The 13879-nt window shown below is 45.3% G+C and overlaps 1 protein-coding gene across 3 annotated transcripts in view; it reads right to left on the bottom strand.

Annotated features, from left to right (window-relative positions):
- Positions 1 to 13879, bottom strand: part of DGKG (diacylglycerol kinase gamma) — a 235291-nt gene that overhangs the window by 168561 nt on the left and 52851 nt on the right. For all 3 annotated transcript variants that reach the window (XM_006171475.2, XM_006171477.2, XM_027769454.1), the window contains exon 3: positions 5521 to 5597. In XM_006171475.2, coding sequence (XP_006171537.1) covers positions 5521 to 5597 — 77 coding nt within the window. The remainder of the gene's footprint in view (positions 1 to 5520; positions 5598 to 13879) is intronic.

Below are 13879 nucleotides of genomic sequence, written 5' to 3'. Positions count from 1 at the left end.
TGCTTTATCTCCATGGTCACAATAGAGGGTGGGCTGAAGTTCTTTCTAGGCAGAAGTAATCTTGACCTTTGGAAGGCCCTTCAAAATACATTTAAAGTAAACTTAATCCTTTCTTTATGTAAAATAGGATTAGGCCAACCCAGGACACCTCCCGCTCTCTCCAAGTGAAATAAATAAATATATTAGGATTCATCAAATTAAGTTATAGATCCCTACAAAACTGTATAAGTATCATTCTTTATTAAGATCCATAAGAACTAATATCTATTCTTGAGATTTTCTTTTCTCAGCACCATTCCCAGTAATCACAAGATGGCTGCTACGCCGCATCAGCTGATAATCATCTCTGCTTTCCGGAACCGCTTTCCCGAAACTGCATTCCATGGAGACCCACCTACAATTGAGGAACTGCACTAGACCCACCCTTAATCCACCCTTAATCCACCCTGAATCCACCCCTGAATAGTAACTGCACTAGACCCACCCTTAATCAAACCCTGAATAGAATCTATGTTCTTTATTGTTAAAAACTTTATGAGCTGTTAATTGAAACACTAGCCCCTCTCCCATTTACTTGTAACACATTTTCAATAAAAAGGCACGATAATTCCTAGCAGTTGTCACCCCTCAGAGAGCGATCTTTGAGGGGTGTTCGGCATAGGACATGCATGAAAAGGCATCGAGGCCTCTGTCTTCTGTTCACCGTCGCCGCCTTCGTTGAGATAACCCACCCAAGCCGAGGCTGGACCCTGGCAGATAAGTACATATATTATCTAGTAAAACTCTCTAAAAAGAAAAATAAAGAAAAAAAAAAAACAAACAGAAAACGATGATGCATGTCCCTATTCCAGGGAACAGGGTGATAAAGAATAAACTCAGAAACACAGAGTATTCAAACCAGAAGAGCCTCAGAAGGCACTGAGTCCTGGGTCTCCTCATGGCATCGAGGTGCAGGAGAGCCAGGGATCTGCCCCAGCCAGCTATCAGCAGAGCAGAACCATAAGCCAGACCCTCTACTTCCTGTCCGGGGGTCCTGCTGCAGGATCTGTCACAGGACTCAGAGTGGGCTCAGTGTCTCCCGCCACACCCTTCAAGCCAAGAAACGTGACCGTGTGCCATCGCCACATGCTATCTGGGTTATGCAAGAGCGAGTTCTTCAGGAGCAGAGGTTGGGAGCAAGCAGCTGCTTGGCGAAGGCATAACGGGTAATTGGGCAGAGTGGCTAGCTATTATGCCCGAACGCCTGATCCAGACAACCAGCCACGAGGAGGCACACTGGCAATTCTCTGAGCTCTGGAGCAACACCCTGGGCGTGCTCACCGTGCAGGCTCAAGGAGCCCTGTTTTCCTCCAGCAGCTGCAACTTCCATGCAGGAACGAGGTGGGCGATTGCTGGTGCTGCACTCTGTTTAAAGAGAGAGCATTCATGCTTATGCAGGTCCAGAAGGGAGAACGGGATGGGGAGTTTATCGGGCACTTTAATTCTCAAGACAACAGTGTGACGGTTGCTGTCCTTTTTGGACAACATAAGTAACGTGCTCAAGGTCAGAAGGTATGCGGCAAAGCTGGGGTCTGTGCTCAGGTGTTTCCGACGGCAGGCTCGTGGTGCCACCTGCCACCTGCTCTTTCTGCCCCACTGGGTCTTACCGACTCTGTCTTGCCGTGCTCTGTTCTCTGGAGAATCAGAAATACTGGGGCAAGGCTGCTGCCAACTTGCGTTCTCGTCCTAGCTTCCCTAGCAACCTGCCCCTTCCCCCAGCTAACGCATTTCTCCAGACATTTTAGCAGCAGTCAGCCGTCAAGCTCAAGAGAAATTAAACCCTTGTTTCCTCAACCCCATGCCATGACATGACACCTACTGGAAGTCAGCAGCACTGTGAGGAATAAAGTCAGAATGACAGCACTCCCCTGGGACACAGCAGTGCAAGGGCAGAGCGGGCCAGCCTGGAGGCAGGACGGCTGTGCTCTGAAACAGCCAAGCCACTCCCTGCTGGGGAAAGCTCCTGTGCTCTCCGGGCCCTGAGGCCCCTGACCAGATTGTTCCCCTCCCACTCACAGGCCCAGGGCGGCCCAGCTGATTAGCAGCCCTGCCAAGCTTTGTTCACGTGTGTTTTGGAGCTGAAGGTGGGGAGTGTGGAGCAGTGAATTCTTTGCTGGCTTGCCAGCTTCTCTGCAGGCGTCTCCTCAGGAATATTCCTTGTAACTGGTCTTCTGCAGCCTCCTTCTCACTTCCTTCTCCCAGGGACTGGTGCATTTTGTCCAGAGCTCCTCTCGGTGCACCTTGAGGGGATGGGCTCTGTTGATTCATGCCCAGAGCCCAGCAGAGAAGGCACTGACTCAGGCTTGCTGAATGGCCAGCAATGTGAATAAGAAAGGCCACTTTCCCCAAATTAGTCCTGCTGATCAGTCACTTCCTGCAATGAGCTCTCCTAAAAGGGCCCTGGAGTAATAATGAAGAGGAGAAACGATGGGTACCATTTCCCAAGTGCCCCAATGTGTTAGACACTGCAAAACTTCTTGCACTTGATTCACCCAGACACAAACTTCAGGGTTTTCACTTTTCTTTCGTTATCTTCAACTCACAAATGAAAAAGTTAGGACCAAAGAGGAGAACTATTATTATTCAAAGCCGCGCTGCTGGTTGACGGCAGAGGTTGAGGTAGAAACCCAACGTAAGGCCAGATGGCTCCAGGTCAGAGGTTGAGGTAGAAACCCAACGTAAGGCCAGATGGCTCCAGGTCAGAGGTTGAGGTAGAAACCCAACGTAAGGCCAGATGGCTCCAGGTCATGGCTCTTGAGCCGGACTCTGCAGTAGGAAGTGAGTTCTGGGGGCCAGGGACTGTGCTTCTTTGTCTGTCCACCTTCCACCGTGCCCAGCACAGTGCCTGGATGCTCGAGAAATAGCACATGAGTTGGCTTTGAAAGTGGAGGGAAGTCTTGGCATTCATTCATTTATTCATTCAACGAATATTTATTGAATACTTTCTGGCTATGGGCCAAATACTCCTCTGGGTATGGGAGACACAGCAGTGAAGAAAAATGATAGAGAGGAAGAGACAGAAAATTAGGTAAATGATACAGTGTGGCAGATAGTTACTAAGGAGGAAATAAAACAGAGCTGGAGGATAGGAAATTTTGGCGAAGAGGGCTTAAAGAAGGCGACGTCCCTGAGAAGGCGATGTGAGTGTCGACTTGGCGGAGGTGAGGGAATGGGCAGGTGCAGGGGCGGGAGGTTACAACACCAGCAGCTGATCTGACAGCATCCAGGGGGCTGGGAAGGCACAAGGAGGTGGAGGGCAGCAGGCATGGAGTTCAGTGCAGGAATGGAGTTCAGAGAGTGAGGAGAGGTGCAGATTCCAATGACCTTGACTTGCCCTCGGGGCAGGGTTGGGGAGACCACGTGAGATTGCTGAGCAGGGCAGTGACAAGCTCCAACATAAGATTTAACAGATTGCTCGGATGTGTGTGAGGAATAGACTTTAAAGGGCAAGCGCAGAAGCAAGGAGTCCACGTAGAAGACTCACAATAATTTGGGGAAAATCGGGTGATGGCTCAGAGTACGATGGTGGTGCAGGTGGTGCGAGGCGGCTAGGTTTTGCTTATATTTTGAAGGTAGATGTGGTGGACTTTGGTGATGAACTGGACGTGGGATGTGAGAAAGCAAAAAGCCAGTGGTGGCTCCAGCTCTAGGCTGAATAAACCGAAGAGTGGAGTCACCATTCGTTGAAATGGGAACGACTGCTGGAAGAGCAGGCTCCATGGGGGAAATTCAAGGGCATTGTGTTAGCTCATGTTGAGTTTGAGAGCCTAATTTTATTTTATTTATTTTTCTTTCTTTCTTTGGAGAGGTTTTTGCTATAGTGCGTGTGCGCTTGCCAGACAGACAGAGAGAGACACAGAGACAGAAAGCGAGAAATCACCCCCCATGGGGGATGGCCACGCCGCAATCCCTTCTCCTCCACTCTCCTCTTGGGATCTTGGGCACACACGCACACGCGCCCGGCGTGAGGTTAAGCCACCGGGTCCGGGACTCAAACCGTGGTCAACTACGTGGGAGTCCAGCAACATAGCCATTACGCTAACTGCTGGTCCCGAGAGCCTAATTTTATTTTGAGCATCAGGAGATGTTAAGTAGAGGGGCAAGAGGAAAACCAAGAGTGTGCAGTGTTGAGTAAAACGGCCGTGGAGTTTAGCCACATGGAAATCCTTGTTTTTCTTGGCTACTGCTTTAATGGAGGAGTGGGTGTCACACACTGATTGAAGGGCTTTTAAGAAAGCAGGATGGGGGGACCAGCAGTTAGCATAATGGTTATGTCACTGGACTCCCATGTAGTCGACTGTGGTTTGTGTCCTGGACCCAGTGGCTTAAAACTCACGCCAGGCGCGTGTGCGTGCATGCCCAAGATCCTGAGAGGAGAATGGAGGAAAAGGGATTGCAGCATGGCCATCCCCCCAGGGGGTGATTTTTCGATTCCTGTCTCTCTGTCTGGCAAGAACACGTGCCCTATAGCAAAAACCTCTCCAAAACCAAAACAAAGCAAAAAACAAAAGAAAACAAAACAAAAAAAGAAAGCAGGAAGAGACCACCAAATGGTGTAATGGTCACATCCTTGGACTCTACATGGCCGACTACAGTTCAAATCCCAGGCCCGGTGGCTTCAAACTCATGCTGGGTGCGTGTGCATGTACATTCACAATCCTGGGAGGAGAATGGAGGAGAAAGGATTGTGCCATGGCCGTTCCCCTCTAGGGGGTGATTTCTCTCTTTTTGTCTCTGTCTCTTTCTCCAGCGAGTGCACACATCCTATAGCAAAAACATCTCTCTTTAAAAAAAAATAAAGGCAGAAGCAGAGCACTTGGAGGCAATAAGTATAGACAAATCATTTGCACAGTTTCTCTGTAAAGGGGTCTGGCGAATGTTTTTAATATAAGAGAGTTAACAGAATGTTTCATGTTTATGGGGCAAAAATCTACTATATAAAGAAGAGATGATGTGGAGGAGACAGAGGTAGAGACAGAGAGTAGGAAAGGAAGAAGGGATGCGGGAGAAGGGGGTGGGGGAGTTGTGCTGCTGAAGCAGCGGCTGTCCATGGGCCAGAAGCGGACGAGACCAAGGCACCCGTGCAAGAGCTGCACTTGGACAGAGGCTTGGAGAGCTCAACCCCAGGTATAGGAGGAAAGGCGCAGGCAGGTGTGCACGAGGGGTGAGGGAGCTTGCGAAGACCTTCTCTGGTTGTTCCTATTTTTTTAGTGCAGTAGAGAACACAGTTGATAGTTGAGAACGCAGAGAGAAGGATAAATGAGGGGTCTGAGCAGACAAGGCACCATGCAGTCTGGAGGCCAGCGGGAGGCAGCAGTGGCAGGGGACGGACTGGGGAGATATAGCACTAATGGCCCATTTGAGACTTAGGAGAAAATACACTGAGTAGCAAGTCCACAAGGCCAGCTAGGCCCAAAGGAGAACGATTAAGGAGAGGCTGGAACACGGGAGTTTTAAAGCTTGTCAGGGGAAGGCTCTTACCTCCTGTGGGTCATATTGTTTGAGGCTCCCACCCTGATTAAACTCAGCCAAGACATCCTTTATCTTCTTGGAGGAATCTGGAGGGACACAATAACATGGGAAACGCAGATGATGGTTGGGCCGAATAAACTTCCCTTGTTGAACCATGGTTATGGTAGTCACTCCCCATTCCCGGGACCGTATGGAGAAATGTCCCCTTAGCTGCCCTTCTCTCTCACTTCTGTTTCTATCCTCTCTCCTGATGCCTGAACGATACTTCTAAAATATTAACACAAATCTGGTCAGAGCATGGCCAGCTCGAAACTCTTCAACGGCTTTCCGTTTTCCCAAGAGAAAGCTTGACCTCCTTATTTTGGGACACAAACCCTTGCTGATCTGATCTTCCTATTCCTTAATGTTCCACTCAACCCGCCTTCAGTCACATCAAATCACATTTCCAAAAATCCTTGAACACACTATATACTCTTGCATGACATTTTTTGTCTGGCAAATTTCACTCTGTCTTCCATCTCCAGCTCAAATGTTGACGCCATTGTCAGTCTTTCTTGCAGCACAGTTTCTCTTCCTCTCCCCTGGCTTCCACACGAATTATGATTCTGTATTCCCACTTGCCATATAAGCATTATAATTACTTACTAACTTGTCTGTCTGCTCATCTTCTCTCCTAGTTTTGCCTTGAGATCTGTAACTGGCTGAGTTCTTGAATATTTGACCAAGGTCTGACACCTAACTAGCGCTCATAAAAGTAATATGTAGATGTGCATAAACAGTGGAGAGGGAAATTTAAGACATTTTTCCCCCTAAATGTGCTAATTATGTAAGATGGGTGGGCATTAAGCCCTGTAGGGATCTGTCCTCGGTGCTGAAATACTATTGTACTCTAAGGCGAGCTGGTTTCTTTTATAAAATTCTGGGATTCTGACAACTCCTATCCCTTTTTCTTAATTTTTATTTTCTATGTGGATGGGGATAATTGAGTTATTCATAATGAAGCAAAAATATGATCTCTATTATGTCTCATAATTAGTATGACTGGTTCTGTTCCTAGATAGTTCTAGCATATTTCTTTTCTTTTTTTAATAGAGAGATATTTTTGCTATAGGGTGTGTGTGCTCCCCAGAGAGACAGAGAGAGATAGAGAGACAGAAAGTGAGAAATCACCCCCCGGGGGGGATGGCCACACTGCAATCTCTTTTCCTTCATTCTCCTCTCGGGATTTTAGGCACACATGCATTCGTGCCCGGTGTGAGCGTTAAGCCACCAGGTCTGGAACTTGAACTGCAGCCATGGAAGTCCAGCAATGTAACTATTACACCATCTGCTAGATCCCTGTCGTAGCATATTTCCAAGAACCAGAATATTTTCCTTTGGAACTTGAGCCTTCTCCACACCCCGGCCCCATGCTTTCCTCTGACATTCCCTGTGTGTTACATTTATATTAGAAAGAGGAAAAGACTACTCCTATCCCTTTTTCTTAATTTTTATTTTCTATGTGGATGGGGATAATTGAGTTATTCATAATGAAGCAAAAATATGATCTCTATTATGTCTCATAATTAGTATGACTGGTTCTGTTCCTAGATAGTTCTAGCATATTTCTTTTCTTTTTTTAATAGAGAGATATTTTTGCTATAGGGTGTGTGTGCTCCCCAGAGAGACAGAGAGAGATAGAGAGACAGAAAGCAAGAAATCACCCCCTTCCCAGGGGAAATGGCCACACTGCAATCTCTTTTCCTTCATTCTCCTCTCGGGATTTTAGGCACACATGCATTCGTGCCCGGTGTGAGCGTTAAGCCACCAGGTCTGGAACTTGAACTGCAGCCATGGAAGTCCAGCAATGTAACTATTACACCATCTGCTAGATCCCTGTCGTAGCATATTTCCAAGAACCAGAATATTTTCCTTTGGAACTTGAGCCTTCTCCACACCCCGGCCCCATGCTTTCCTCTGACATTCCCTGTGTGTTACATTTATATTAGAAAGAGGAAAAGACTCAGAGGCTTCACGAAGCATGGTGGCTTAGAAAACGCTGCTTTCCATAGGAAATAATTCGCAAACTCCTGAGAATAAAACTGGCTGCTTCTTTTGTAGTATTATATATGGAAATTGGGAGTCCAGAAAAGGAATTCAATAATTGTGATTAGAAACACGCTATAAGCACACCCTGTATCATTATCAGCACTCTTAGACTTCAATGGAAACAAGGTTTCTACGACCTGTGTTCTCCCTGTCTTGCAACATTGTGCATAATTAAGAGCCTTCTGGGCTCCCTTATTGCTGCTCTGTAAGCATCTGAGCAAAGGGCAGTGTCATCACAAGATCACAGTGTTCCTGGGGCTGTTGTACCGAGGGCTGTGCTCCCTAAAGCTTAGGCGGCACAGAGGCACTCATGGCTGGGCGGGGCTCCTGTCTTTGCTGACTTGGAGTCAATTGAGCAGAAGTTATCATCATTTCAGAATTGAGACACATTGAAATGACACAGGAAAATGCTGCTGTAGCCTAAAATGGAAATTTCTCTCTGAAATTCAAAACAGATGTTGAAAAACTAATAGCTTTGTAAAATCCAGGCAACAGATGCCATCAATTTTCAGCTGTTTCCATTCAATTCAGAAAATGCTATGGAGGGTAAGATCCTGCAAAGTACTGTGAAGGAACTAGTAGGGAAAATTATCTGAATAATGGTAGCATTAACAACTGCCTTTTATTGGGGATATTTACCTGCATGTTCTCATAAATGCTCTCCTACCAACCCATGCAAATTTGGAACTATTTTCATCATTCACAGATGAAGTAGCTGAAATTCAGGAAAATCCAGTGTCTTGCCCAACAACCGTGGTTTTAGCTCAGGCTGACTGGCTCAAAAGTATGTTCTTTTCCCTTCAGTGCTGCTCACTGTTGCTTCCCAAATATTTGCTAGTTTAAGGAAAAGTGCGTCGACTGCTCCAGGAATGACACGAAGTTCCATGAAGCAGCAAGTGCGTGAGGAGTGAAGTTAGGATGAAAGCAGGGTGGAGGTGGGGACTGCAGTTGCCCTGGGAGGAGGTAGCATTTGAGCTGTGTCAAGAAGGGATGAAGTTTTCAAAGACACACAGTGGAAGGGGCACTCTCAAAAGAGATGGAGTGAGCAGAGGTGCAGAGACGGGTACCACAGAGCAGTCAGGAGAAGGTGGGGCCAGTGAGAAGGTGGCAGCGGTCTTACGTGCCAGGATAGCGCATTGGTTTGAAATGACTAGAGATTTTTTGAATACCATAACCAGGTCTCTGTTTCCTCAAGTCCACTCTGGAAGCAGAAGAAGGCCAGAACTCAGTTAACATCGCATATCTTTAAATTATTTTACAAGCAGCTTAATTATTTAGAAAAACATCCTACATTTTAGAATCTACTTTAATGTGAAGTTTATCAGCTCAGCCAAAGTGGCTGAATTTTTCAAGTGGAGATTTAAAACCACAAGCACCTTTGGGATGGCTTTCGCAAGAGCAGTCAGCGTGTGGGTTTATGCCCTCCTGTGTTACTGCAGCACTTCGGGGCGTCGGCATTTCAGCCCAGCAGAAGTCCTTTGGTTCTACTTGGTGCTACTGCTCTGTTTTCAAAAATCCTGCTTTTTACTTAAATGTGATTTTACATACACACATTCAGACACACCATACGTTCACATTAAAATAAACAGAGGGGTTTTTTTTTTAAATAATTTTTTTAACTTTATTTGTTTACTTTAATTTGACCAGAGAGGGACAGAGTGAGAGAAGAGAGGGGAAATGAGAAAGCAAGTTGCCAGGTCCGGGACTTAAACTGTGTTCAACCATGTGGGAGTCCAGCATCTTTAACCACCATGCCACCTACCAGCCCAAAATAAACAGAGATTTTAAAAAGAAAAAAAATAAGGAATATCTTTATTTTAAGATATTTAATTAGTAACCTAAGATTAGATTTTTTTTTTTAAAGTCCAAGAAAGTTCTGGTTTGCATTCCCTGCAAGGTATTCCTCATCACACGTTAATGTCAGTTTGCGTTATGGGCTTTTTTATAGGCTCATAGCACTGATACCATTTTAAATGGAAGAAACCATAAAATTCTCAAATTTGAGATACATTACTTTCTCCTTGGATGCCCTTTGACACTTTATGACAACGTTCTTCTCAACAAGTTTCTGGGCTGAGTTTCTCCTCCCATGAGAAGAGGGTATTACACATGAGTAATTTGCTTCAGTCATCGCTGTTCCGTTCTGTTTCATCTTAAGAGAGTTAGGGACAGAGCTAGCACGTGGCATAGTGGGTAAGGTGCTGGATTCCCACATGGCCAACCACAATCCGAGTCCCAGACCCAGAGGCTTGAAAATCACACAAGGTAGGTGTGTGCTCATGTTCAAAATCCCAAGAGGAGAATGAAGAAGGGATTGTAGAGTGGCCATCCTCCCTGAAGGGTGATGTCTCACTTTCTCTCTCACTGACTCTCTCTGTCTCTCTTCAGTGAGTGCACATACCCTATGGCAAAAACCTTATGAAAACAAAACAAAACAAGATAGTAAAGAACCACTAGAACCATAGCAGGTGCTGTAGTGGTTATGGCGCTGGACTTCCACATGGCCGACAGCGGTAAGAGTCCTGGACGGGAAGGCTTGAAAGTCACACTGGGTGTGTGTGCCTGCATGCTCAAAAATTCCAAAAAGAGACTGGAGGAGAAGGGATTGTGGCATGGCCATTGCCCCCCCACCATCCTTCTCACTGTCTTTCTCTGGTGAAAGCACGTCCCCTATGGCAAAAACCTAAAAACAAAACAAACAAAAACAAAACAAGTAGGGCCTCCTTCAGAGCATTCCCTGATCTTATTTCAGGAGAGATCTGTGACCTCACTAGTCTGTTCTTAGTAGAGAACTCCTTTGTCAACGCCTGTATTATGCTATCAGACTCAGAGGTCATCCAGGGCCATTTCTGAGTGCTCAGAATAGAGCCTTGTCCAATAGCCAGCATTCTGTTGAGTGCCTATAATGTGCTAAGCACTGTCCTAGTTACCCCGTATATTTTACTTAAGTAACCACTACTCTCCGATGTAATCGTTATCCCTACTTTAGAGAATATCTCTATTTTAGAGTAGAAGAAACTAGGCTGATGGAATTCAAATGATTTTTTTCCAAGGGCACATAGCTAGTGAATGGACACTCTTATTTTTAACATATCTAAATAATGGGATGCAGCTGTTAGATTCGCTGCACGAACACCGGTAAGTCAGAAGATAAGACCCTTCTTCTGCGACAGTGGCTCTCAAAGCTGACTGCATGGTGAACTCACCTGGGGGCCTCAAATCTAGGTCTCCCCTTAGACTCATCAGTCAGCATCCCTTGAAGAACCTAGGAAACAGTATGTTTTAAAGCGTCCTGGAGATTCGAATGTACGGTCAAGCTGGACGACTCCTACTCTAGGATGTGGTTTTAGTGTTATCAGTAGGAGCTGTCTTAAGAGGCAGCTGAGTGGATAATTTTTGTGGAAGAACACAAAGACCTTGTAACTGCTAAATTAAAACTTGCTGTGCTTGAAAGACATCCTCTACTGTTAGGTGGACAACACAAGGAATGCCATCTAACGAGCCACCTTATCCAGCTGCTCAGTGAGTGAAGATGTATGTTTTGCATTAATCCAGACTGACAGGACTCTCAGCCTGGAGGCCTCTCATAATCAGGCGTTTAGAAGGCTCTTCTCTGTGACCAAGGTCTCTAGTGAAAACTACTGCCCGGAAAAGTTTTTGATCCCAAATGATCTCAATACTTTATGTGCCAAGAACTCTGGACCCAAGTGAAGTATAATGCTTGCTACTGTCACTTGAACAAATTCAAGGCCTTCTTTTCTTTTTTTTTTCTTTCTTTTTTTTCTTTTGCCATAGGGCACGTGCGCTTGCTGGAGAAAGATGGAGAGAGGGAAGATTAGAAATCACTCCTCAGGCGGGATGGCCATGCCATAATTCCTTCTCTTACATTTTCCTTTTGGGATTTTGGGCACCAGTTACATGGGTCCATGGACCCCACTTTGGACGAGCAGGCCCTAAGCAATGCAGTGTTCCTGTCGACTGTGGAGACAGCTGAGCCTCACCTGTGATAACACAGAAAAGCCCATGAGGCTGAGGCTAGAGGAACATGTTGCACAGAAGGGTAAACCATAACTGACTCTCAATCTGGGGTAGAGGTGGTAGTGGGCGGGAGGGTGGGGAGATCCAAGAGAGAAGGGAGGGGAAAGTTGGCACATGAGGACAAAAAAATCTCAAGTTCCCTCCTTCCAATGCTTGGCAACATTGTCCAGGACCCCAGGGAGCCCAGCACACAGTGAGATGTACAAACACAAGACAGACCCAGGACGATGGCAAAATGGAAGTGCCAGGGCCAGGAGCACTGCAACAAAAGGTCCTCCTCTTTAGCCAGGAGGATGCAGGCCCAAGAGCAGGAAGTGAGCACAGTGTGGGAAGTCCAGCCTCAGAAGCAGTGACTCGCTGGGCACACACGCGTTCTCCCAGATACACTTGCAGTTTCTCCCTAGCATGTAGCTCTTAAAATAGATGTTGAATAGATATTCACTGACTAAATGAGGGTGAATAACGTTGGTCACATGCGTCTCATGAGTCCTGTATTCTTAGGGGCATATGGAGAAAAGGTAGAACAGTAGTCCTCAACATTGGCTGTGTATTGAAGTTACCTGGAGAACTTGAGAAAAATGTTGTGCTTGGGTGACATGCATACCATTGTAATTAGATGGCTGGAGGTATGGGCAAGGCATTGGAAGAGCTCAAGGCTTTCCCAGTGATCTGAAGTGCAGGACCACTGAGGAAGACCAAGCTAAATATTTAGGGAGAACCTGTGGAAGTGATGACTCTACCACAGATATTGCATATAAAATAAGAGGAAAATGAAACAGGGAGAATTTTGGCTGATACAACAGAGCCCTTCTTGGGATACTGAAATTTTCTTATCTATCTTAAATGATCTGAATGACTGGTATGGCCTTTGTATGAGTAAAATTTCTATTCCTAACAAAATTTCCCACTACTTCTAACTCCACCACACTATAGTCATAGTTCAAGTGAAGAAGGAGGAATGGATCAGATGGCCTGCACCATCTACAAGTGAAAATGTGGTCTCGGGACCTGTTCATCTGCACTGTTTGTGAGCTTGTTAGAAACCCAGACTCTTGGCACTGTCCCAGACTCATGGATTCAGAATCTGCCTTTCTTTCTCTCTTTTTTCTCTCTCTTTCTTACTTTCTCTTTCTCTTTTTCTGTCTCTTTCTTTCTCCTCTTTTTTCTCTCTTTCTTTTTCTCTTCTTTCTCTTCTTTCTTTCTTTCTTCTTTCTTTCTTTCTCTTTTCTCTTTCTTTTTTCCTTTCTTTTTTTGCATATATTTTAATTTATTTGATTTTTTTTTACTGTGTAGGTTAATTGTTTACATTTTTTTCTTGTGATTAATATGTTCCTTCTTTTTGGGAGAGAGATTTTTACTACAGGGTGCACATGCTCACCACAAAGACAGAAAGTGAGGGAACGGCCATGCTACAATCCCCTCTGCTCCATTCTCCTCTCAGAATTATGGGCACACACACACACACACACACGTGCCTGGCGTGAGTTTCAAGACACTGGGTTTGGGACTCAAACTGCAACCGACCACATGGGAGTTCAGTGCCTCAACCACTATGCCACCTGCTGGCCCTCTGTTCTACTTCTTCTTCCTTTTTTTAAATAGACTTAATTTTTTAGAGCAGTTGTAAGTTGCAACAAAATTGATTGAAAGATATAGAGATTTCACGTATATACCCATTCACCACAAATCCACATTTCCAATAAACTCTCCAGGGATTTTAGCCTACATTCAACTTTGAGAGTTATTGTTCCACAGAAATTTCTCTCTAGTCATAGGTTCTGTGACTCTGTGGACAGAGTCCTCATCTTCTCTAAGGGAAAAGATGGTCAGGCATGCTGAAAGAGATATGGGTGAGAATTAATCATGGATAATCCCTTCCAAGATAGAAGCAACTAGATCTGACACTGGAAAGGCCCAGGATTGCGTGAGCATTTGATTGGCCAATACGGATGGCAAGGTTTCAACAGCTTGTGCGGGGCCTTACACTGTCCTGTAAATCAGCCCCGAACATTTGCTCTGCTCTCCTGTTAACACTGAAAGGTTTAAATTTTGAGTTGTACCTACATCTTAAAGTCAGAAATTTGCCTTGATCTGAGTCTGACAAAATATATTTCCTAATAGCATGATTCATAGATTCATTCTCCTTAACAGTACGTTAAAAAATTTGGTTCTCTTATAATTTTATAAAATATAATATATTACACACACACACACACACACACACACACACACACACACATAT

The sequence above is a fragment of the Tupaia chinensis genome, unplaced genomic scaffold (assembly GCF_000334495.1).
Source record: "Tupaia chinensis unplaced genomic scaffold, TupChi_1.0 Scaffold149658_1, whole genome shotgun sequence".
Classification (NCBI taxonomy): domain Eukaryota; kingdom Metazoa; phylum Chordata; class Mammalia; order Scandentia; family Tupaiidae; genus Tupaia; species Tupaia belangeri.
The sequence above is the reverse complement of the archived record's forward strand: the minus strand, read 5'-3'. Positions and strand labels throughout refer to the sequence as shown.